Here is a 22900-nt window from a genome sequence, read left to right as displayed (position 1 = left end):
AACAGAAACTCTTGAAGAAGAACAACAACTTCGGTAACCTGCTCCACTTCACTACGGTGATGAAGATGATGGCGACCGAAGAGATAACGCGTCGTTTTCGTTTTCTAAAGAAAAGATGAAGAGGTCCACCAGTTTTTAAAGGATGAGTACGTGCTCATATTGTAGCTTTGTCTCAAGTAGCTCTATATGTACAATGTCTCTGGGTGTGGACGGGCTGCTAACGCGATAAAAGCTCCTTTAATTTAACGTTACTTTCAAAATTATGCAAGTAAATCTCCAGTTTGGCTTCATTTTTTTAAACTGAATGCAATAGTTGGTATCAAACTCGGCTTCTAGATGTGTTTTAGGCTTTGTTTGTAGCTTCATTTTCTGCTAACTAACAACACAAGAAAATGACGAAGCTGGAGTTAGCTTCGTCTTCGAATCTTTCCCGTCCACCTTAAATGTCTGCATTAACGTTAGGGCTTCTGAGGCGCCGAATGTAACAGCCGAACCATTTAAGGTGGAAAGAAAAAATCGAAGAAGCAGCTAACTCCAGTTTCGTAGTGGCATTTTGATATCTTATGTATTTGTGCCGGATTTGTAAGGACTTTAATTTTCAGTTGTAACTGTTTAATTTAAAACAAACGCATAAACATAGTTGGCATTATTTATTTACACCTGTTTGTAGCATTTTTAAAAATCGACGAACAATGTTAGCTCCCAGACCGGCTTATATGGCTTGTTCGTATAATTATATCAATGGTTAGCTGAGTCTGTGTCTTAAAAGTTATGCCTCATATTATATCTATAAATAGTATTTCTACTCAAATAAAATGTTTGGAAATGTAGAAGTTAATATGGGTGTAACGTCAATAAGCTCTTGCTATCTCAGCCTAGCATTAGATAATATAGCCTTGCACATAAGCTTGCTAAACAACAGAATTGTCCAGTATTTAGTGTCAAGATTAGACACTTCCAAATGTTAGAAAAAACGGAACAATGTTCTCATGTACGTATGGGATTTGTATTTCAACAGCCCTTTTCTGTTAGTGTTTCTGCAGCTGGTTTTAACGATGTTCTTGTTTAGGCAGCAACAACTGCCAGTCCTTTGTCCCCATGTTGGCTTATTTCAAACCAGGAATACACGTTTCTATCCAAATCTGCCCTTATTTACTCTAAAATTGGACTTTCCAGCTGTAAATAATATCTTGCTTCCCAAAAGTTTGACCTACTACAGCAAACTAATGACACTGATTTTGAAAACAATGAAGGTATTATCCTAAAATGATGAATTCAGCTATTTGCATGTCAAAATAATGCAAAATATTTGGGGGAAAACATAAATATATTAGGAATAAAGCACAAATGCATGAATAGAATTTTGAAAATAACTTATTGACTTGTCAGCCTCACACGAAGTGACTTTAGTTTTGCTGGGCTTGTTTGTTCCAGTTGCAAATTAGTTTATTTTGAATCATAGAGATGAGTTAAGTCTTAAGTTTTGCCAGGTAGTTTTTTTTGGTAGTGGTGTGTTTTTTGGTAGTGGTGTGTGCTCATCATCTTAATAGTTGGTGTAAGGTGGTAAAGAGGGCTGAGCATGATTTTATATCAACATTTTAAATCCAATGCTGTGTAATTGCTTGAAATGTAGCTTGGTGCAAGCCAATAAGTTATTTTCAAAATTCAGTGTACACTTTAGGGAATTGTTCCCTGGCAAGTCATTATTTTGACATTCCCAAAGTTTGTTATTTCACAATTCTCAGAAAATGTTTTCTAGCCTAGTAAGGCTAGTAATGTTTGAAAGAGAATTGTTTAGTATACGTCATCATCTGACATGTATTATTTTGCCCATATTGATTTGAATGATAACTGATATTGTAGACCTCTATTGTAATGTAGGGGACTTCACCAAAGCAGAACGTTTGCAATATTATAACCTTATTACATTATAACCTTTATATGTTTAAATCTAACATTTAGAGTAATGCTATATAAAAGTCTTTCTAAAGAAATGATCAGGTTCAGCTCTTCTTAAGTTGAAATGACATATCTTCGTAATGAAATGTGTAGCTTTGTCAGAGTATGCAAATATGAGACAGTATTCCTATTCCTTTATGACACACTCCTTGTGCTAGTCTTGCAGTGGAGAATGAACTTCCACTAGCAATTTTTCACGCCAATTTCCACCACGTGGCATGGACCTTTTTATGTCCTTATGAGAACAAAACAAACAGCCCTACATCCATCTACGTCATCCATCACATTTTTATGAAAGTAAACGTGTCAGCATTGGCACATTCATGCATTAAAAATGTGGACTATAGGTATAGATCCACAGTTCCTATATTTGTGCATTTCTAGAGTGCTTGACTTCACTGTGAAGGTTTTGCCAAAACAGGATTTGAACAGATATTTTACAGAAATGATGCTGCTGCTGGTCATCATCTGCTTGTTTAACTGTGCTTCTTGTTTTCTCCTTCCAGGTTTCAGGTTTCACACTATGTGATGAGCACCCGGGACATGTGAAATTATTTAAGAACTCCTGTGTTCAGAAGATTTTTTGATTCCAGTGGAATCTTCCAGTTTTTCAGTATTTTTTTTTTTTTTTTTTTTTAATGACTTGCCTGCAGTCACACACACATACCCTCACACTTTTAAGGAACACTCGCTCAAGTTTCATGTAGACCAACTTAGCGACGATGCCTGTACAAGCTCCACAATGGACGGAGTTCTTACTGTGTCCGATATGCACCCAGACATTCGAGGAAACGGTGCGTCGGCCCATCAGTCTGGGGTGTGGCCACACCGTTTGCAAGATGTGCCTCAACAAGCTGCACCGGAAGGCCTGCCCCTTCGACCAGACGGCCATCAACACGGACATCGAACAGCTGCCCGTCAATTCAGCCCTGCTGCAGCTGGTGGGGGGTCAGGTTAGTTGGAAAACATATTACTGATTTTTCTGCTTGCCAGCTTGTATGAAAATATCAAAACTATCTCACTCATCTGGGACTGGATAAGCTAGCGTTACCAGTTGGGATATTGATTTCAAATATTAAAACACTCCATGACCCTATGATTTTTTTTTTTCTTTTTGGCTTTTAAATCACTATGACAGATTTGACTCCTAACCAATACTTTTAACAGATTCAAAAGCAGAAAAAACAGACATCAACAGGCTTTGTTTTTTTTTTTTGTTTTTTTTTTAAAGCTTTTATTTTGTAGCAGGAGTAGGACTCTGAATTTGTGTGAATTCTTGGTTTACTGAGGTAAAGAGAAGCTCACTAAGGCGTGACTATGAAAACTGTAGTGGTGAATGTAGATAAGAGTATGACCAATCTTCCAAACACTGTTAGCATTAGCTAATGTTAACGTGGCTGGGGTTGGCTACAAATAAATCAAACAAGGTGAACATGTGTCATGCGAAATTTCACCAGTCCACAACATACACAAAAAGAACTTTTCAAATGCTAGTTAGCTTTCTCACTGGCATTTTCTGAGGTGGGACTCTTGAGAGTAGCTGCTGACAAAATCTGTCTAAAATCTGTCAAAATCTGTCTAGTCTATCTAAATCTGATTGGGTTGAGGGATATCCATTGGGTCAATGATGTTCCATACTACTTTTCCCACACTGATCAGATCAATCTTAGGAAACACAAAAAAGTAAAATGTCAATGGATATGATCAGTGCTCCTGTTTAATCATCACTCAAGCAGGACTCTAGCTTAAGACACATAACAGTAACAGTATTCAACAAATAACAGTATTCAAAGTTAACATCCCTTGTTCAAATTCACCATATTCTTCTGAGCCAGGGTTGTTCCTGTTGAGTAAGAAAGAGCCAAGGCAGTTCATCAGCTAGGGTTTTCCCTGCTGACGTGATTAAACTGGTTAGTTAATTGCCAAGCCCTGTGTGAGTTTAATCAGGAATTTTGGAGCACAAAAAAAACAATTCTGGAAATAAATCATTATTCCCATATCGCAGTGTAATTGAAGGCTTTAAATAGAATCTCTCCATACTCTATATTCTAGATCATTGAGATTCAGCTAATGACCAGTTTACTGGTGGTGATAGGAACCATGAAACACAACTGCAATACAAATATAGCCATTTGATTTCCTATACAAAAGACCAGGGAAGATGCATGTTTTTTTAATATTTACAGCAATGTATATTTCTGCTGTGTATTTTTCTTAATGCGTCTTAAGCTAAAACATCACTTTGGTACTTTTAATAGAGTTGTGAACACACAAATGTTTAGTGTTAATATGCACATTACATGTATAATGATTAGATTTCTATTCAGCCAGTTTGTGTTCGACATAAAAGGTGACTAGCTAGACTATATTAGAATTCCACATCTGGAATTAAGACCTTGCTTTAATATCTGAAAATGTGTCTCACTCCTGTCACCTTTATCACTGTGTCATCTATAATCTCATTTAAGATCTCAAGTTAGCTTGTTGTCATATTTAGCATATACTGAACCTGCTAAAATCTGCTTTGGTCAGATTCACATCACACAGTTCTGTGCAAGAGTCATATTGGATCATTCTGTACATGTATGTCCTCTCTCTCAGGTGCCCAAACTGCAGCCTGTGGCATTGATTACAAGTCCCGAGGACACCAAGCATTACGATGAGGCTCGGCAGTGTGTGGAGGAGCTGGCCCTTTACCTCAAACCCCTCAGCAGTGCCAGAGGTAACTGATTTATTCTTAATTCTACATGGAAATATGTAAGCGTTTTTAAGTTCAAGCAATAACCTTTGTGTTCAGGCTTGTTGTGTTACTTGATAATCATATTCCTTAATTATGTTTCTACGTGCAGGTGTGGGCCTGAGTAACGCAGCACAGAGCATGCTCAGTCGCCCCATGCAGAGGAAGCTGGTGACTCTGGTGCACTGTCAGCTGGTGGAGGAGGAAGGCCGGGTCAGGGCCATGCGGGCGGCTCGCTCTCTGGGAGAACGAACGGTCACAGAGCTCATCCTTCAGCACCAGAACCCCCAGCAGCTCTCTTCCAACCTGTGGGCTGCTGTTAGGGCCAGAGGCTGCCAGTTCCTAGGCCCTGGTAAGACCCTGATCTCAGTATATTGAAAGACAATGAACGTTAGGAAAGGATAAGCCTGTATTTTGATGTTACAGTTATTTAAATTCATTATATATGGTCAACCTTTGCAGTAGATGTCTGTGAGCACATAGGAAACAATCAAATATGAAAGCAATCCTTCCCACAGCTATATAAGGAACACGTTTACATCTGTGAGTTGTCCTAAGGGGGTTGCCTTTTTCCCCTTTTCTGCTGACTGATGTTGCCTCTTGTTTATCTGCAGCCATGCAGGAGGAGGCTCTGAAGCTGGTGCTGCTGGCTCTGGAGGATGGATCTGCTCTGTCCAGGAAGGTTCTGGTGCTTTTTGTGGTACAGCGCCTGGAGCCCAGGTTCCCCCAGGCCTCCAAAACCAGTATAGGACATGTGGTTCAGCTACTTTACCGTGCCTCTTGCTTTAAGGTCAGTGTGCTTTCCATCTGTGGGTCACTATTTAGATTGGTCATTGATCGCTCTAGAAATGCAAATGCATTTTTGTTTATTTTTAAACTATGTGCAGGTGACTAAACGAGATGAGGACTCTTCACTGATGCAACTGAAAGAAGAGTTCCGCACATATGAGGCTCTACGGAGGGAGCATGACTCTCAGATCGTCCAGATCGCCATGGAAGGAGGCTTGCGCATTGCCCCAGACCAGTGGTCCTCCCTTCTTTATGGAGACCAGTCCCACAAATCCCACATGCAGTCCATCATAGACAAGGTCTGTTCTAGTATTTCTGGTCTGCCAATTTAATATCTGTGTTTATTACATCTGTGGTATACAGATTTTCTCATGCGTGCTGTTGAAATTTTCAGTTGCAGACTCCTGCGTCATTTGCTCAGAGTGTGCAGGAGTTGACGATAGCACTGCAGAGAACGGGCGATCCTGCCAATCTGAACCGGCTTAGACCTCACTTAGAGCTGCTGGCCAACATTGACCCCAGTCCAGGTACTGTTTTTAAATGCAGGATTTTGAGAGGTAACAATCAATGTGGTAGAACTGGTCTACTGTCCCCCATTGACTCTCAAACAGTTGTAAAATTATGTATGAAAACAACAGAAACATCTAGCCATCTTTTAGAATTGGTGAAGCTACATGTCTGTTTGAGGACGAATCCCATCTCTAGCAAATTAAATACTCTGTATGAGATAAACAACCATGCAAATTATTGATATCAATGGTTTTGGAAAAACGCAGAACTTAGAATTTTCACAACCAACCAGAGTCACAGTTCAAAAATGTACATAATTACGCCTCAGGCTCATTTTGCAGCTTATGGTGCTGCATTAAAACATTCTTGTAATTTAGGAATTGTTGATAACATCAATGTAAATTCCAAAAACAAACAAGGTTAGATTCTATATATTAGTGTACTACAGTGATATATTGCATTTAAATTACTATTATTATTCAAATAAGGGGGGAAAAAAACCCAAATTCAATTCATAGAACTGGATGTCCAATTCTTTTAACTGAACGGTTTGAAAGAATCGCTTCAGGAAAAAGAGTCAAACTTTCCATCGCTATTCGTCATCACTCTCTCTTGTAGTGCTTGTGCACCCAGGTGAAGCTGCCATACTGGCTGTGAAAAATCACAAGATTTTAACAGACTTGCTGGCATGCACTGTAGTGAGCCCTAAAGAGAGTTTGTTCTGTTTATCCTCCATTCACAGACGCCCCCCCTCCCACGTGGGAGCAGCTGGAGAAGGGGCTGGTGGCAGTAAAGACGGTGGTGCTCGGCTTGGTGGACTTCATCCAGAACCACAGCAAGAAAGGAGCCGACCAGCAGCAGCCTCCCCAGCACAGCAAGTACAAGACCTACATGTGCCGTGATATGAAACAGAAAGGGGGCTGCCCCCGAGGGGCCAGCTGCACCTTCGCCCACTCACAGGAAGAGCTGGAGAAGTTAGTGTGTTTACTCTCACTTTTGGGTTGTTATGCAAATGTACATGTACAAAATTAGTCATGTGTGTTTAAATGGCACATATCGAGGGGAAAAAATACAACCAGGAGAAAACTGCTAAAAACCAGAGCTTTAGCTCCCTTGCTCCTCAATGCTGTGTGTTCGGGTCGGGGTGAACAGTAAGCGGATCATTATCATTTAAAGGAACGGGTGCTGAAATCGGTCACTCTGAATGTGGCGGTTTAGACAGGGTCCCCTTTAAACAGATGCTGAAGTTGCTGAATAGCTGCTTTCATTTATTTTAATAATTAAAAAATCCTTACTGAAATTAATAAAAAGTAGTGGGGCCGCACGGTGGCACAGCAGGTAGTGTCGCAGTCACAAAGGGACCATTCCAGGGACCCGAGGTCCTGAGTTCAAGACTGTCTGTGAGGAGTGTGGTGTGTTCTCTTTGTGTCCGCATGGGTGTCCTCTGGGTGCTCCGGTTTTCTCCCACGGTCCAAAAACACACATTGGTAGGTGGACTGGCGAATCAAGTGAATGTGTGAGTGTGTGTCGCCCTGTGAAGGAGTGGTGCCCCCTCCAGGGTGTGTTCCTGCTTTGCACCCAATGATTCCGGGTGGACTTCGGACCCACCATGACCCTGAACTTGATACGCGCTTACAGACTATGAATAAATGAAAGAAGTAGTGGGAAGCACTGGGGGATTTAATGTCATGTGCATTTTCTGCAGATACCGTAAGATAAATAAGCGCCTGGCTCCAAGACTACCATGTGCTCCTGGTTTACTGTCTGATGAAGGGGTCCCTTTGGAGGGGGTGACTCGTAAGCCCTCACCTCTCACCAACGGCATCGTGCCTGCCTGCCCAGGAACCCCAGTGCCGAAACTTCTGGGCCGCGGACCAGAACCATCCCCTTATGAGCTCATACGCAAGTCCAAAATGGAGTCCAGCAGCCTGAGTGCTCCTGGTTCTCCACCTGACACGTAAGACTATTCGCTTCTTCCCTACACACTTCATCTGTTCATCTCATTATGAAAGCCCTACAATTCAGAAGGTCGCTTACACTTTATGCAGCAATAACCCATAATAATATGGATGTAAATGTATCTACTAGGCTATGTTGAATAGGTTTTATTTAATTTTGAAAGGGCTAATGTGCTGTAATTATTAGGCACATCAAGCTTCTGTGCACTATTTCTGTTGTAACACAGCAAAGAAACTCAAATCTAAAATAATGTGTGTTAAGTTTGCAAAAGCCTCATTTAGTGCTTTATTTTATATATATATATATATATATATATATATATATATATATATATATATATATATATATATATATTATATATTTTATTTTTTTTTACTAGTTTTTTCATTAACGTCATTTATGAGCGAGTTAAACTCGGGCTGTCCCTCATTGACTCATGTCTCAGTTTCACTCTCTTTTCCACAGGTTGGATAAATCTGGCCTGTCCCTGCCTCATCATGCTGTAGCCCACCCCCGAGCTGAGAACCAGCAGCAGCACCTGTCCCTCCCCAAGCAGATCACAGGGGTTCCACGCGGAGCACCTCCCATGTACCCCCAGCAACAAGAGCTTTTCTATACTGACACTAGAGCACCCTCAGGATCGCAGTATGATGCATATACTGCTGGTGAATACACACACTCATGTCAGAACAGATGCTAAGTCTTGGGACATGTCAGTTGTTAATGTATTATTGGAAGTGGTGTGTGTGTGTGTGGGGGGGGGGGGGGTTATTTCTCATTTTATATATAATTTATCGGTTATTTAATTATTAAAATGACATTCAAACTAGCTCTTGATATTCTTTCTTTTCTGTCTTTTCTTTTCCAGGAAACCCTTACCCCTACCAAACCCCCCAGTACGTCCCACCACGTTACATACGTAACCCTCCGACCCCAGGGGAGTCTGGTGTGGCCCCATATCAGGACCCTTACCCTGGCTACGGCCCTGAACGCCAGTATCCTGGTCCCCATGCTGGCCCGCCTTTCTCAGCTGTCAGCCCCCACCCATATCCTCCTCCCTCTCACTACGACAACCACCGGCCCAGCCCCTATGCCCGACCACCACCTCCCCAGTCCTTTGCTCCTCCCAGAGACGAGCTGGTCCGAATGAGTCCTGTGCCCTTGGATGTCCCTCCTGCCTCCCTGCCTCCCCCCACCGCCGGAGCGACTGCCTCCCTCTACCACCCGGAGCCAGCGCGGGAGAGATATCCATCTGAGGGCTATTACCCTCCGGCACCTCATCCTACTCAGATGAGGTCCCACGTCAGAGTGAGTTGCAGGGGTTCTTTAATTTGGTAAAGAGAATTGGCGTGTTTTTTAATTATGTTTTATTTATTTATTTATTTATTTATTTATTTATTTATTTAAATATACTTAATAACACAGCTCCATTCAACAAGGCATGCCCACACTGTTACGACTAAATTAAAACATTTTACAAACCTCTAACATTTATGCCATATTGTTTATAAGTTAAGTCATAAAGCCTCTGTTCTCATAGGCACTTGGGATATGAATCGAAAATATCGAATCCACACCTTCACTAATCAATGTGCTTACTCAGCCTCTGTACCTCCTAAGGGTTAAATGTCCACATGTACCACATTCAAATATCTGTCAAGCCTCATTTGGATTATGAAAACTCCAATTGGGAATACATTGCATATATATTGCTTTCTGTACCCCACCCACTTCAGATAAATGTTGTTGAGCCGGTATGAAATGTGTCGTCTCTAACGTCCTGTTTGTGGTTTGCTCCTTCTGCTCTAGGATCCATACAGCCGCTCCCAGCCCAGCCTGGACTACCTCCACCGCAGGCGTAAGGAGTTGCTAAACCAGCTGGAGGAGAGGAAAGTTATCTCTCCTCCACCCTTTGCTGCCTCGCCTACCCTTTCCTCTCACGCATTCCCCAGCGACTACCCTCAGGAGGTACGCTTGGGCTTAACACACTCACACTCTCACTCTCTCTCTCTCTCTCTCTCTCTCTATCTATACACACACTTTTCATGGCACAGAAATTTGGATAAAAATCACTATTAAGCAAAGAATAACTTTGGTGTCTCTCAGCTGGATATTAATTATAGTGTAATCAGTTGCAAACTAGAACCTCTTTTAATTTTTCCAGCTCCCATAGGGCTTATTTTTACCTACTGTAATGTTTTAACCATACATTTTTGTTCTGCAGTACATGGAGGATGGCTCCAAAGCCTTTGGTAGTCGTGAACCGGACTATGCCGGGCAGTTCTCCCCATGGAACTGTGAAACTATTGGAACTATATACATCAGCTCTAAAGACCCAAAACCTAAAGATGCCATATCAGCTGGAGCTGTGGAAATGATGGTAAGCCGCCCCCCCCCCCCTTCTATCGACCTTCTCTGTCTTCCCCGTTGACATAAATAATAATAACCATTTTCTCTGCTTCTGGTAGAATATGGAGGGAAAGAGTCTTCGTGAACCACCTCTGGATGCTCAGCGCCGTTCTGCAGAAGCCAAAGACGACGATCCTATCATCCCATTCGGCCCCCTGCCCACAGTGTCCCCGTTCGGGGCCATCTCCCGCACCTCCAAAACGGGCTACCAGACCACCGGCCCCGTGCAGGCCATGGCCTCCTCGCAGGCTTCGGGCTCCAAGCACATGACTATGGCAGGTCAGTGGAGCAGTGACACTTTTCTTAAGGGTTAAAAGAGAATTTTAAGAATCACCTCCACTTCAGTGTTTGTCTGAAACACTACATTGTAAATAGTAACTCCAGTGCCATTTATGTATTAAGTGTGTATTAAAGTAATCTGATAATATTCATGGTTTATGATACATTTATTTATGTAAAACTGCTTACACTTCCTAAGTGATGACAGTATCTGAATTTTAAGTGAGTAAATTTTTTTTGCTATTTGAGCCTAAATGTCTTTCTTCCTCTCCCTAGCTGAGTACTCCTACGGGAACCACGGAGCCTGGGGCAATGTGTCTTACCCTCAGCACCAGAGCATGGCCTCTCCAGGTCACTTCAGTGAGCGGTAGGATAAACATATGCTTTTTACCAACTGTATATAGCCCTGGTTGTTTTTGTTTTCCCTGTTTTTTCAGTGTGTGTGTGTGTGTGTGTGTGTGTCAAAACAGTCTGCCTGTATCCACTACTGACAGAGAACAGCTGAAGATTGAGCTCCAGCATGTGAACCAACAGATCACTCAGCAAACACAGATCCGTGGCATGGAGGTGTGTATGTGCCCTTGACTTCAAAAACACACAGCATAGTACACTTCAGCGTGCCTCAGATTTTTTTTCCACTATGTGCATATGTATAAGAGTGATATTTGGTAGCATATTTATTGTACATCAGTTAATGTAATGGCTTGGGCAGATTTCTACTTGAAAAATCCGATATCCAATTACAGACATAATATAATATAACGATGCCTGCAGCTTCTCTAACGTTTTCTATAAACACTGAATGTGTGTGCAGGCTGCTAGTAACTCCATGCTGCTGCAGAGAGAAGCCAGTGCTCTGGCTGCCCAGCCTACTGCTGCTAAATGGGCTCCTGCCGCTCCTGTGTCCAGCGAACAACTGAGCCTGGAGCTCCACCACGTTGAGCGTGAGATCGGAAAGAGGACTCGTGAAATCGCTATGGTGAGTGGGTCAGGGTTATCTCTAGAATCACAGCTATTGATTATTTCTCTAATTGATAGAGACAGTGGTTCTATAGCTTGGCCCTGGAGTACTGGCCCCATACACATGGGTCCTGATATTGACAAACTACCATGCATACACGCAGATAGCACTAGATTTCAAATTCCCACATATAAACATGGTGTTGTGTTATAGATATAATGATCTACATTCAGTAATTTCATGAATATAGTTCACTATGGAGAATGTGGAGTGACTTGAGATTAAACCTGTGTTTCTCTCATGCTTCCTGGCATATTGGTGTCTCTTTAAGAATTACTGTGGCCCCCTACTGCACTGGCATGATAATGCAATTGTTTTTGTGTTTTTCTTGACAGGGATATTTTCAATAAAAAGCGGGAGGAAAATCTCAGTTTTTAAAATGATCTGAATCTGTGTGGACAGGGCCTGAGTCAGACTTTGTTCTTTTATTCTTTATTCAATTTTTCTGTTGTTAGGGTGCTACTACATTTAATACCATATAATAGAACAGCAAACAGCATTGCACACTGATGTTAGTCTATACAACATTTATATAAATACTGTTATACAAATTAACTACGCTAAACACTTTAACTTGTGTTGTTTGTTCTTTCTCTTTTCTGACCGACTTAAATCAACATTAAATATATACAACAACTACAGCTGGACAATAATTCAATATCGCTATGTATCACAATATAAATGTTTCAGTAACAATATGATTTTTAAACACATTTTTAATATTCTCGTATGCATTATTTACATTATTATTTACTGTCACTGACTGATGTTCATTACAGGGCACAGCCATCAGTTCATTGCACTCGATTTTAATGTTAGTTTAAAAATATTAATATTGACAAAACCTTTTATGTTGTATATATCGATATATGATTTATATTGTATCGCCTGAAATTTAGAAATATATCATGATATAAATTTTGGCCTTATCATCCAGCCCTAACTGCAACACAAATCCTCCATTATTTATAGTGGTTTGACCTTTGGATTCTGTGATTGGCTGTTCCATGAATAATTAGCATTTGTTCAGGTTTGCCAGCTTTGAAGCCTGAAATTTGGTGTGTGTTACAGGAGAACCAAGTGGCGCATGAAGTCCAGTACAAGTTGAAAGTCACTGAAAATGGGCAGTCTGACCATAAAGCCCAACTGGAGGAACTCTCCTTAGCTCTGGGGTGTGTGGGGTAATCTTACTCAATTTTTATTTATTATTATTATTATTTATTAGTTTATATTTTTTAAATAGTCTCCTTATTCTATTACTGAAATGAATTTTGTGATGTTTCTGAGTCTTTCATCTTTCTCCAGTGATGTCTCAAATGGATCGAGCAGCATAATACCGGTCAGCAGTGTGGGGGGCTCGATGCTGTCTTTGGCCAATAAAACATCGTCACTCAGTCTTTGCTCTGGAGACCAAGCAGCAGGTGGATCTGAGCTTCAGAAGAACGGTGTTGTTCATTCTTGCTCTTAAGAGAGTGCGAACACACACACACACACACACACACCTGTACCTGGGAATTAGTAACTGCTATCAATCAGCTTTGGAAAGAGCTAGTGATTTAATTTGAAGAGACCTGAGATCAGGGACTCTTTAAATTTGTGGCTAGAAGACACGAGACACACACACACACACACACACACACACTCTCACATGACCACATGCATACAAACACCTGCATGCTATTACATGCATGCACAAACACAAACTTCTCTTTGTTTTATCTAGAAAAATGAGCAGTATCTGCCGTGATATGAATTTCTTTTCTTTTTGTTCTGTGAATGAACTTTTCGTTTTTAAAAATGACTTCATTGCCTGGAAACCAGGGCATCTGATTACGCTTATTTCGCCACTCTCTATTCCCATGGCATAAATATACATATAGAAATTTTAACATTAAAATACAAAATACCAAAATAATGATAAACAAAAGATGAGCATAGGAAAAGAGAACAAAGCCGATTCTGTAGCATCTAGGCTCTTTTTCTCTGGATGGGCGATTGCTGTGGACAGACGTTGTGATCTACTTGTTGCATGAGGAACCCTATGCAGTTGGCCTGTGTTAAAACGCTTAAACCCAAAAAAACCAAATCTGTGCAGCCTTGAATATGATCTGACTGATTGGGCACAAAGTAGCATGGAGAGACTTTTATCAATCCATTTTGTATGGACCATTTACTACAGGTTTCCCCACAAGGTACAGTGCAGCCGTGGCAGTGGGTCAACGTGAAACAAGCTTTGAGCTCCAGCTCCTGTGGGAACACTGGGGTTAAAGATAAGCAATCAATTGTAAGATTTCATTTAATTTATGGTTTGGCTATAGAACTGTTCAAGGTCAGTGGTAACATGTATAACGCACTCTGTTTTATAGAGTGCATACAAATGTTTAAAGGAAAAAAAACAGCACTTTTTTCCGTGTTTTCTATGAGTGTGTGCATTTTTATTAGAGAAAGGATGACCCTTCAGATCCTTGTGTTCCTCAGGGTTGGAGTTCTGTTGTTCAGGATGAAATGTTTTTATTTTTTCCCTCAAAGCGCTGCTTCCGTTTCACGTGACCGCAGCCTATTCGGAAAACTCTCGTCAATTCTCCCTAACTTCTGTGAAGTTGCTTATTTGGGTTCCCCGATCACGTTTGCTTATTCGAGTTAGTCGCTGCACAGAAATAAAATAAACCCTAGTAGATGTCGTCGTTTCAACAAAAGCAGGCCTCGGTTGTTTAAGAAATTCAGATACACTGGAGCAAACACCCAGAGCTTTACAATAAGGTCATGCAGACAGGTGTTGTTTAGATTAAACAAGATCACCTAATCAGCGGCATCGAAACTCGATTAGGCTTGTACAATAACCCTTTGTAACCTCACTTGATTTGTTTTTGAATCGACTCTCCATGGAGACATTTATTCAGCTTATGCCTGTATCACCTCGCTTTGACCTAATGTGTGTTTTTGCACATAATATATTCACTGACTATTTAAACAAACAAAATAAACAAAAATTAGAGAAGGATGCCCCAGGAAATAAAACAAAAAAACGGAAAGATCAAGAAGCGGACAAGCTCTGAAGTCTTCCTATAGTGATGACATTCTTCACGTGTGAGATTTTGTTCTAGTCTCTTGAGACCGACTATGATATTAAGCTCCAATTTTGGGTGCAACCTCTTAACGTGTAAACTTTTAGACTTTTGTTTTTGTGCTGTAGCTGTTGTGGTGTAATTGATTTCTACTGTGATGACTTGTAGTCATGCTCTTTTTGTTTTCTTCTTTTGTTTTTTTATAATGACCTTGCTCGGGAAGAGCATGCAGCCTTTTTGAAGCAATCGTCAAGATTGGATTCGAGCTTATGTAGACAAGCAGAGACGAGTGACCTTTGTAGCGAGGTTTGGAGGGCATAGTGATGTTCTAGTCGCCACACTTGACAAGCACTTCCTCGCTGTTGCCATGTTCTCCATACGGAATTATTACTTCCCTTTTGAAATTTGGACGCTTGATATAGATTTTGCAGACTCCTTTGGACCTGGTGGTCACGTTACACGATAGAAACGCATTGAGTGATTGTTCATTTAATGTCCTTAGAAACAGTATCTTGGCTAAAGTTTATAGCTACACCTTATCACCAGCTTTGCTGTAGTGAATAGTGCATAATTACATCCATTACATCTACATGGTTCTAAAACTATATCTCCATCCAAGTATGTTTTATTAACAACTTTATAGGTCAATTTGGCTGCAAATACAAAGCTTATTAGTTAGCTCATTGCTTCATACCCCTCTGGAATGGGTCCATTTATTTATTTTTATTTTTTTTTGGTTTGTTTATGCTTATACACTGTCCAGATTTTGCAGACGCCTCTATACATTGAGTCAGGTCAGCCACTTTAAGGTGCACCCTTAGACACAACTGTGCCCTGCTTGTGCAATCTCCACAAAAAACAAAATCATTGCCAGTTGATTGATACACTTTGGAGCAGTTGTACATGAGCCTGTGATCGTCATGCCTAATGCCAGTTAAAGGGATGTAATGCCCCTGATCTGTGGAGTATGTTTACGGTGGGTGGGTTGCATTTGTGATCATTAAACATGCAACGTCAGTTCCTGACCGCAGTAACTTTAAATGGCTGTAATCATATCTTCACAGTATCTATTCTAAAGTATTCCCATTAGATTTTTCCTGCATCAAAAGTGGGGGCAAACTCTGAATTACAATGCTTGATTTAGGAAGAAATGTTGGCTGGTGTTTAAAAACGTATGGACATAGAAGTAAGATAGATTTCTTTTAGAATAACCTCTGCAGGAATGCATTGGACGACCACACTTGGGTCTTGGATTTGGTCAGGTGGGAGTAACGGTATTGAATCTAAGCTTTATTCAGGCTCCTGTAAAAAGAAAATAAAATGTGCTAGCGTTTATGGCTCTAACCTGCATGGCCGCTCCTGACGTGCACAGTATATTTCTTAGTGCAGTCAGGCTCAAGTCTTTAGCAAATGAATGATTGCCAAATTTAAACTGGAGCTCACTTTTTAAGCCCGCTCCAGATGCCATTAGCATTTGGTTTGGCTTGGCTGCTGTTCAAGTGACATGATCAGCATGAGGAGCGTTAACCTTTTTGCAATGTTAATTGCAGCTTTAAAGAGCGGTTAAAACTGTCCAATAGCATGCCACAGTATGACAGCGTTTAGGGTTTTTTTAATTTATTATTTTTCCCCCTTTCATATTTTTGCATGTAGCTCTCGTCTTTTTTTTTGTCCCCCCCACCCACTGCATTGCTAAGATACATATTTTATTTTAACCCCTGGATTATATGGGAATGTGCTTTATGTATTTAATATTTGTCAGCGATTTGGCACTTTGGGTGCCCCCCCCTTTTTTTTTTCCTCCCCCCCCTTTACCTTCCTTTATGATCAGTGTTCTCACTGTTAACTCTTGCTTGGAATTTTTTGTGTCGTTCTTCAAATGAAATCATGTCGACCATCCACATGTATCCACTTATCCACAAAAAAAAAGAGAAAGAAAAAAAGGAAATAAAAAAGGCCTAAGACTCATTTACATCTTTAAAAAGAAAAAAAAAGCTTTGTGCATGTGTTCTTCTCTTTTCTGCCCAGCAGAGAAGTCACAGTGAAATGTGATTTTCTTTGAGAATGGGTCTGTTCCTAATGGATGATATTCATTTCTCTCTGGATTGTGTCTGTTTTGAGCGGACCTGTAGCATTCATTTAAATGAAAGGCGAATTAACTCATTTTGAACCTTAACACTGTTATGGCTGTGTCTCTATATACATTTTGTTTTCTTTTTATTCCTAACTTTTTTGGGAAAGAAAAAATGTAATGGCTTTTTTTATGATTACTTCCGAGTCGTCTTGTAAACTCTCTTAAATTAAGGTACAGGCTTGATTTCAACAAGGAAAGTTTTATATATAAATATAGATTATACTCCATTAAGGAATGTTTAGAACCATCTTACTCCAATGTGGATGTAGCCATTATTACGCCATTTTATGACTTTGTAAAACAATTCACTGTGTGAAAATTGGTTTGCATTTTTTGTATAATACAATCTGCTTTTTCGTTTGTTTGAGAGGTGAAACTGGAGGTTGGAAGATGAGGAATAAGAAAAAACAACCCTGTGATATTAAAGAAAAATTTAACTTGTGTACAACAGTGATTCTAAGTGAGAAGGATGGATTAAATATTGACACTTGTATCAGTGTGGATTTATTCTGGAATTCATCATAATACACACACTAACTTTATGATGTGACAGTGTCCTGCAGTGAATTTATAATGTATGTTGAAATAATGAAAGTGTTTAAATATCAAACTTTATTGAAACATTTTATATTGCAGTACATGTTGGTATTGAATTATCCAGCCCTAACAAACATTATGCCCTAACAGCATTAAAGTGCACAAATCAACAATACGTATAAAACTAATCTGAACATCAGTGTTTTAAATAGCTCAAGTATGAGATTCTTCTTCTTGATAAATAATGGAGCAACACTGATCGACAGGCACCAGACAAACTTTAGTCAGCCTGACTGTTGTTTCTAATAAAGAAACATCTGTTTTAATTGAGGGGGAAAATTAAAGTTGTTGGGTAAAGAATGAGAGATTTCTGGTTCACAGTCTTTGATTTTATCAAACCTAATGCCCATTCACATCCATGATTATGATCTGAAATATGGTGTATATATTTTAAATATTAACTCCAGTTATCTTTTCCACAGAGGAAAACTAAGGTGAACAAGCTTTTTGTTAGTGTGTAGTCGTCCAATGCTGTCCATGTCTTCTTCTGACAACATGAAGTCAAAAACCTGTAGAGGAAAGAACATAGCTCCTAACTATAGGGCAATCACAAGTATTTAGACAGGTTTCTATCCACCAGAATTAAATTCAAGTCATTAAATGTTTTCAGATCAGAGTCTGTGACAGGTACAGAAATGGTGAAACATTTTTTCAGTGAGTGTAATCTGCAGTTCACTGCTTTGATTGTAGCCCAACAGAGCTCTGGTAGAATTACTTTGAAAATTAAAAGGAAAGCAATATTTGCAGGGAAGAATGCTATTTTTTCATGAACTTATTGTAGCCAGTGTTTGGGGACAGCCATGGCCTAAAGGATACAGTGGCAGACTTGGGACAACACCATGCTCAAACTTATTACGATTCCTTGAAAAAGTCAGCCAGTGGAGTGAAGGAACAGTGCTTAATCCGCCTTCAAAAATCAAGGCTGAAGTACCATTGAGCAGTGTGTTTTCACTGCCGCAAATCACTAGTGTTCACCCCCAAAGATGGATTCCAATTATTGGTTGTAGTGTTGTGCTATGACAGTAAAATCATATTGTCCTTTCAACAAAACCTTGTATCTCAACTTTGCTCATTTATTTATTCATTTAACCTATTTAAAAAACTAAAACAATACAAAAAAAAATTTGCACATCAATTAATAAACTGATGTGTAATGTGTTCATTTTGATTTTGTCATCCATTAATAGTCAACCAAAGGACAGTACACACACCAGTCACTCCACACGTGTTGGGTCCCAGCTCACATGCCTCCCATCATGCAATGCTCTCAGAGCTGCCATATCTTTGTCTTCCAGATGGAATCCAAACACCTGTGCATTGCAGAGGCAGGCTCAGAAAACAGATCCAAAAATGGTGCACGACTGAGCTCTAAATCTCCTGTCCTGGATTCTAATAACCGTGGACACACTGTAGGCTGAATTCCATGAGGAACGTCATCTCTACGTTCAATTAATTTGTAAACACCAGCAGCAAAAACTTTGTTACTCTTAGCCATGTTTGCATATTAATGACTAGAACAGACGACTTCAACCCAATTTGTAAGAACCATGAGTAGTACTCATAACATTTAAAGCAACATTAGGTAAGATTTGAAATTTTTGCTCCTGGGCTCCCCCTACAGTTGTAGAGACAGAGTTGCAACAATTGTTTCCTACCCCTCCTCCAAAAGTAGCATAATGCATTTTTCTGTTGTGCTGAGCCTGGAGTAGCAACAACAGAGGCTCTATTCTTCCTGTTATAGATCAGTGCAGCATCACTATGATTCTGAAAATGTATTTTAAAGATAAAGTAAAATACGTGAGTGGACAATCTTGAGTAGAATTGAAATCTGGATCCTCCAGAAGTGGATGTCTCCAAATCCTTTGGAGGAGTTCAAAACTTACTTGGCAGTTTTCAAAAATCCTCTGTGGCTTGGTGGACTTTGGGATTGTGATGACCCCATTCTGTAAAGGCAAATGAGATGGAGGTGATGGGTTATGGGTTATTTCCACAGGAACCAAGAGATCCTAGTCGTCTTATTGGCTTGGAAGGATATTATTGATCATGTCTCAATAAGAGCCTCTCTAATTTCCATTACTGACAATTCTACTGAGAAAATAGCAGGAGAAAAGTTAACTCAACTTTCATTAGATTTATAGCTTTGATCTGTGCAAGTCTTACTAGACCCCATGCCCTCCATTACTGTTGTACCTGAATGCTCCAGCGGACACAGATCTGAGCGGCACTGTGCTTGTACTTCTTTGCCAGTTCCTGGATGAGGGGATGTATAAGGGCTTGGCCCTTGGCAAGAGGGCAGAAGCCTTCAAAAGCTATGCCCTCCCTTCGACAATACTCTACCAGCTCCCACGGCTGCTGGAACGGGTGGAACTCTACCTGAAAAGGGGAACAGCAGCTGATTTCCTGATGGAAATCCTGTGTGGACAGGATGGCAGCTTGATTGAAATGTAATATGTTGGAAAAATCCCACCTGATTAACATGAGGTACAGTTCCACAGTCTTCTTTCAGCTCCTCGAGGTGTGGGATGAGGAAGTTGCTCACACCAATGGCACGACATAATCCTGCAATGTTTGAAAGGGCAGTGAATGTTTCACTTACAAAATAACGCATGTTAAATCAAGTTCCTGCAAGATGGTTCACGGTGTAATGAACTGAAATATAATAAGTTACTTCACTGACACTCTACACCTTGGGTTAACAACGTTCCTCCTTGAAGTCTACCCTCCTACAGAGTTAGAATCCAATCCTGATTTGATACACAGGTGGATCAAGTGGGTAAGATCAGGTCTGGAGTTGAACTCTTGTTGGTGGACCTCTAGAAAGGTTTAGTGCCCACGATAATTGTTCAGAAGGAAGAAAAACTACTTGAATGTAATTATTCTTTCGAAAGAAGTCTGAGTACAGTTTCACCTTCATCATACATTTCCTCCAGTGCTCGCCACGTCTCTGCTCTGACTTCTCTGTTGGAACGGCCTGGGATCATGCTGTCAGGCCAGTGCATTAGATACAGATCTGGGAGGAAAAGGCACTTAACAGGTTATAAATTCCTGGATGTGTGTGTGAGACCTGTCAAAATTGTGTTCTTGCCTTGAGCCCAGTGATTCCAGATAGACTCTGTAGCCACCACCAGTCTTATTAGGATGAAGTGGTTACAGAAAAATAAATGGCTCCCACCCACTCTACGACACAGTGATGAAACACAGGAGCACAATCAGTGCAAGACTCAGTCCACAGAAATGTACCACAGAGCGCCATAGGAGGTCATTCCTACTTGTGGCCTTCAAACTCTATAACTCCTTCCTCAATGTGTGACATTATGGTTCATCCATGCAATACTCAATACCAAATTATACTGTTCCTGTGAATTAATAATAATGATGCATTTAATTTTTTGAAATATTATGAACTGCTTCATACATTTTATTCCATATTTACTATCACAGCCACAGCCATTTTACTGTATTCGAAAGAATTTCTATGTGTACATATTGCAAATATTGAACATTTCTCTTTTTTGTTTTAAATTATTGTGAAGAGTTTGGTGTGTTCTCCGTGTCCGCGTGGGTTTCGTCCAGGTGATCTGGTTTCCTCCTACGGTCCAAAAACACACATAGGTAGGTAGATTGGCAACTCAAAAAAGTGTCCATAGGTGTGAATGTGTGTGTGAAGGTGTGTGTCGCCCTGTGAAGGACTGGCACCCCCTCCAAGGTGTGTTCCTGCTTTGCACCCAATGATTCCGGGTAGGCTCCGGACCCACCACGACTCTGAATTGGATAAGCGGTTACAGACAATGAATGTTTTATTTTATAAGAGTGCTATTTTTTTTACATAAATGGCTGCAACTGTAATTTCCCTCTGGGATCAAAAAAGTATTTCTGATTCTGAATTAAATAGAAAATCCGAACACACACCTAAATACTCCACTTTGAGTCTGGACGCAGATGCCCGACAGGCCTCCTTGGCTCTCTGGTGACCATAGTCCCCCGGCCATAGCTTAGTGGTGATCCACAGGTCCTCACGGGGCAGTCCGCTTTCCTGTATTGAACTGGACAAAGCCTCCTCACAGCCGTATCTCTTCGCTGTGTCAATGTGCCTGACACCACACTCCCGAAGAGCATACACCACGGCCTCATGGGAGTATCCACCATTGTGTGACGTCCCTGGAAGTAAAAGAAACGGGTAAAAAGGAGTTGTAGTTTCGGTGTAAGTGCTTACTGTTGTCTTGGAGGAGGAATTGGATGTGTTTATGAATGATAATGAATGATAATGAATAATAGGAAAGGGGCTGAGGGTTATCTCTACTGGACAATCTCAACTTTGGGTTTAATTTATCCGGTTAACCGAAAAGCCCTGCTTAGAATAACCCCTCTCACAAGTCAAACTAATACCGAGAACCAAACACAATATAAGGCTGAACTTGCCTTCTGGTTGGAATTTTCGGATCCACCTTAAATGGTGCCGCAGTTCCAGCAGGAGTTAGGTGCCTCAACGTAATAACTACTGCCCCATTTAAGGTGTAACGGAAAAGTTCATAAAACCGCCACTGCATCGTCCTCTAAACAATCGAAATAATTAGAATTTAAGCTTTCTACTGACGTAATAGCACAATATACATCACACATAGGTTATTATATGCGTATATCACATATTAGTCCGCTTTAAAAGATTTTATATTCAATTAAATAACCCACAGTAACTGCTGTGTTACTCACCTAACCCCAGAACTGGAATATTAAGGCCATTAGAGAGCGCAATAACAGGACACTGCTGCATGGAGACAGAATCCCAGTCCTGTGTTAATTACAAAGACTTCTTTTCGCCTCCTACTCGGAGTGAAGAAAGAGCACGTCGAGCTGTCCTCCAAACCAAACCAAAGTTTGGGTGTGTCCCAAATCGACCTTTAATCCCAAACTAAAGGGAGCACTATCATAAAGGGGACTATTTTCACACGAACACTGGGTTGGGTCGGGCGTAACAAAAATGTTCTTGGTTGACTTCACCTTCAACCAACAAGGATGGTACCTGGATGAGTAACAAGGACACAACAGTTGGTGTCTTGCCAACAAGAACAACGAGATCTACTCACTTCCAGAAGTTGCATAGCGACAATATCTGCAGTGCTGAGTCCAGAGGAGCTACGGACAGAGTCCCTGTTCTCCCAGTGGTCAGTGAAACCGTTTCTGAAGTTGTAATGTTTAGGTGATAATACCTATTATTCTTTTAAGCTGTAATATTTCTACTACAATATTAGTTTTGTGTCTTGTTTGTATTCATGTGTCTTATGTAAGTCATCCTTGATAAGTGATTAGGTGCGGGAGACCACTATGATGGCTGAAAGAGTTGCTACCATAAAGTCCTGTTGAGGATATTCATTCATTGTCTGTAACCCTTATCCAGTTCCAGGTCGCGGTGGGTCCGGAGTCTACCCAGAATCACTGGGCGC

General features: G+C 40.6%; 2 protein-coding genes across 5 annotated transcripts; one reads left to right on the top strand and one right to left on the bottom strand.

The window, feature by feature from the left end:
- Nucleotides 1-22: 22 nt before the first annotated feature.
- Nucleotides 23-17434, top strand: rc3h1b (ring finger and CCCH-type domains 1b). Its single transcript, XM_066682178.1, has 19 exons — nucleotides 23-146; nucleotides 2466-2912; nucleotides 4561-4681; nucleotides 4809-5048; nucleotides 5311-5486; nucleotides 5584-5784; nucleotides 5880-6012; nucleotides 6738-6969; nucleotides 7701-7952; nucleotides 8420-8619; nucleotides 8823-9262; nucleotides 9764-9922; nucleotides 10179-10334; nucleotides 10423-10642; nucleotides 10919-11009; nucleotides 11113-11209; nucleotides 11457-11621; nucleotides 12735-12835; nucleotides 12969-17434. Exons 2-19 carry the CDS (start codon nucleotides 2682-2684, stop codon nucleotides 13129-13131), a joined length of 3378 nt encoding a protein of 1125 aa, XP_066538275.1. The 5' UTR covers nucleotides 23-146; nucleotides 2466-2681; the 3' UTR covers nucleotides 13132-17434.
- Nucleotides 17435-17501: 67 nt separating this feature from the next.
- On the bottom strand, nucleotides 17502-22525 carry zgc:110366 (uncharacterized protein LOC550476 homolog). Of its 4 annotated transcripts, none has more exons than XM_066682182.1 (8): nucleotides 22170-22510; nucleotides 21369-21617; nucleotides 20368-20469; nucleotides 19927-20018; nucleotides 19650-19832; nucleotides 19343-19402; nucleotides 18671-18769; nucleotides 17503-17968 (listed from the first exon to the last, which is right to left on the bottom strand). In XM_066682182.1, exons 1-7 carry the CDS (start codon nucleotides 22228-22230, stop codon nucleotides 18674-18676), a joined length of 843 nt encoding a protein of 280 aa, XP_066538279.1. In that variant the 5' UTR covers nucleotides 22231-22510; the 3' UTR covers nucleotides 17503-17968; nucleotides 18671-18673. The 4 variants fall into 4 exon arrangements, 2 of the variants coding, with proteins under 2 accessions (XP_066538278.1, XP_066538279.1); XR_010804256.1 differs by having other exon boundaries at nucleotides 17921-17968; nucleotides 18671-19223; nucleotides 22170-22515; XM_066682181.1 differs by lacking the exon at nucleotides 18671-18769 and having other exon boundaries at nucleotides 17502-17968; nucleotides 22170-22511.
- Between the last annotated feature and the right edge of the window lie 375 nt (nucleotides 22526-22900).

Source organism: Hoplias malabaricus, chromosome 9 (genome assembly GCF_029633855.1).
Source record: "Hoplias malabaricus isolate fHopMal1 chromosome 9, fHopMal1.hap1, whole genome shotgun sequence".
NCBI classification, from domain to species: Eukaryota; Metazoa; Chordata; class Actinopteri; order Characiformes; family Erythrinidae; genus Hoplias; species Hoplias malabaricus.
The sequence above is the reverse complement of the archived record's forward strand: the minus strand, read 5'-3'. Positions and strand labels throughout refer to the sequence as shown.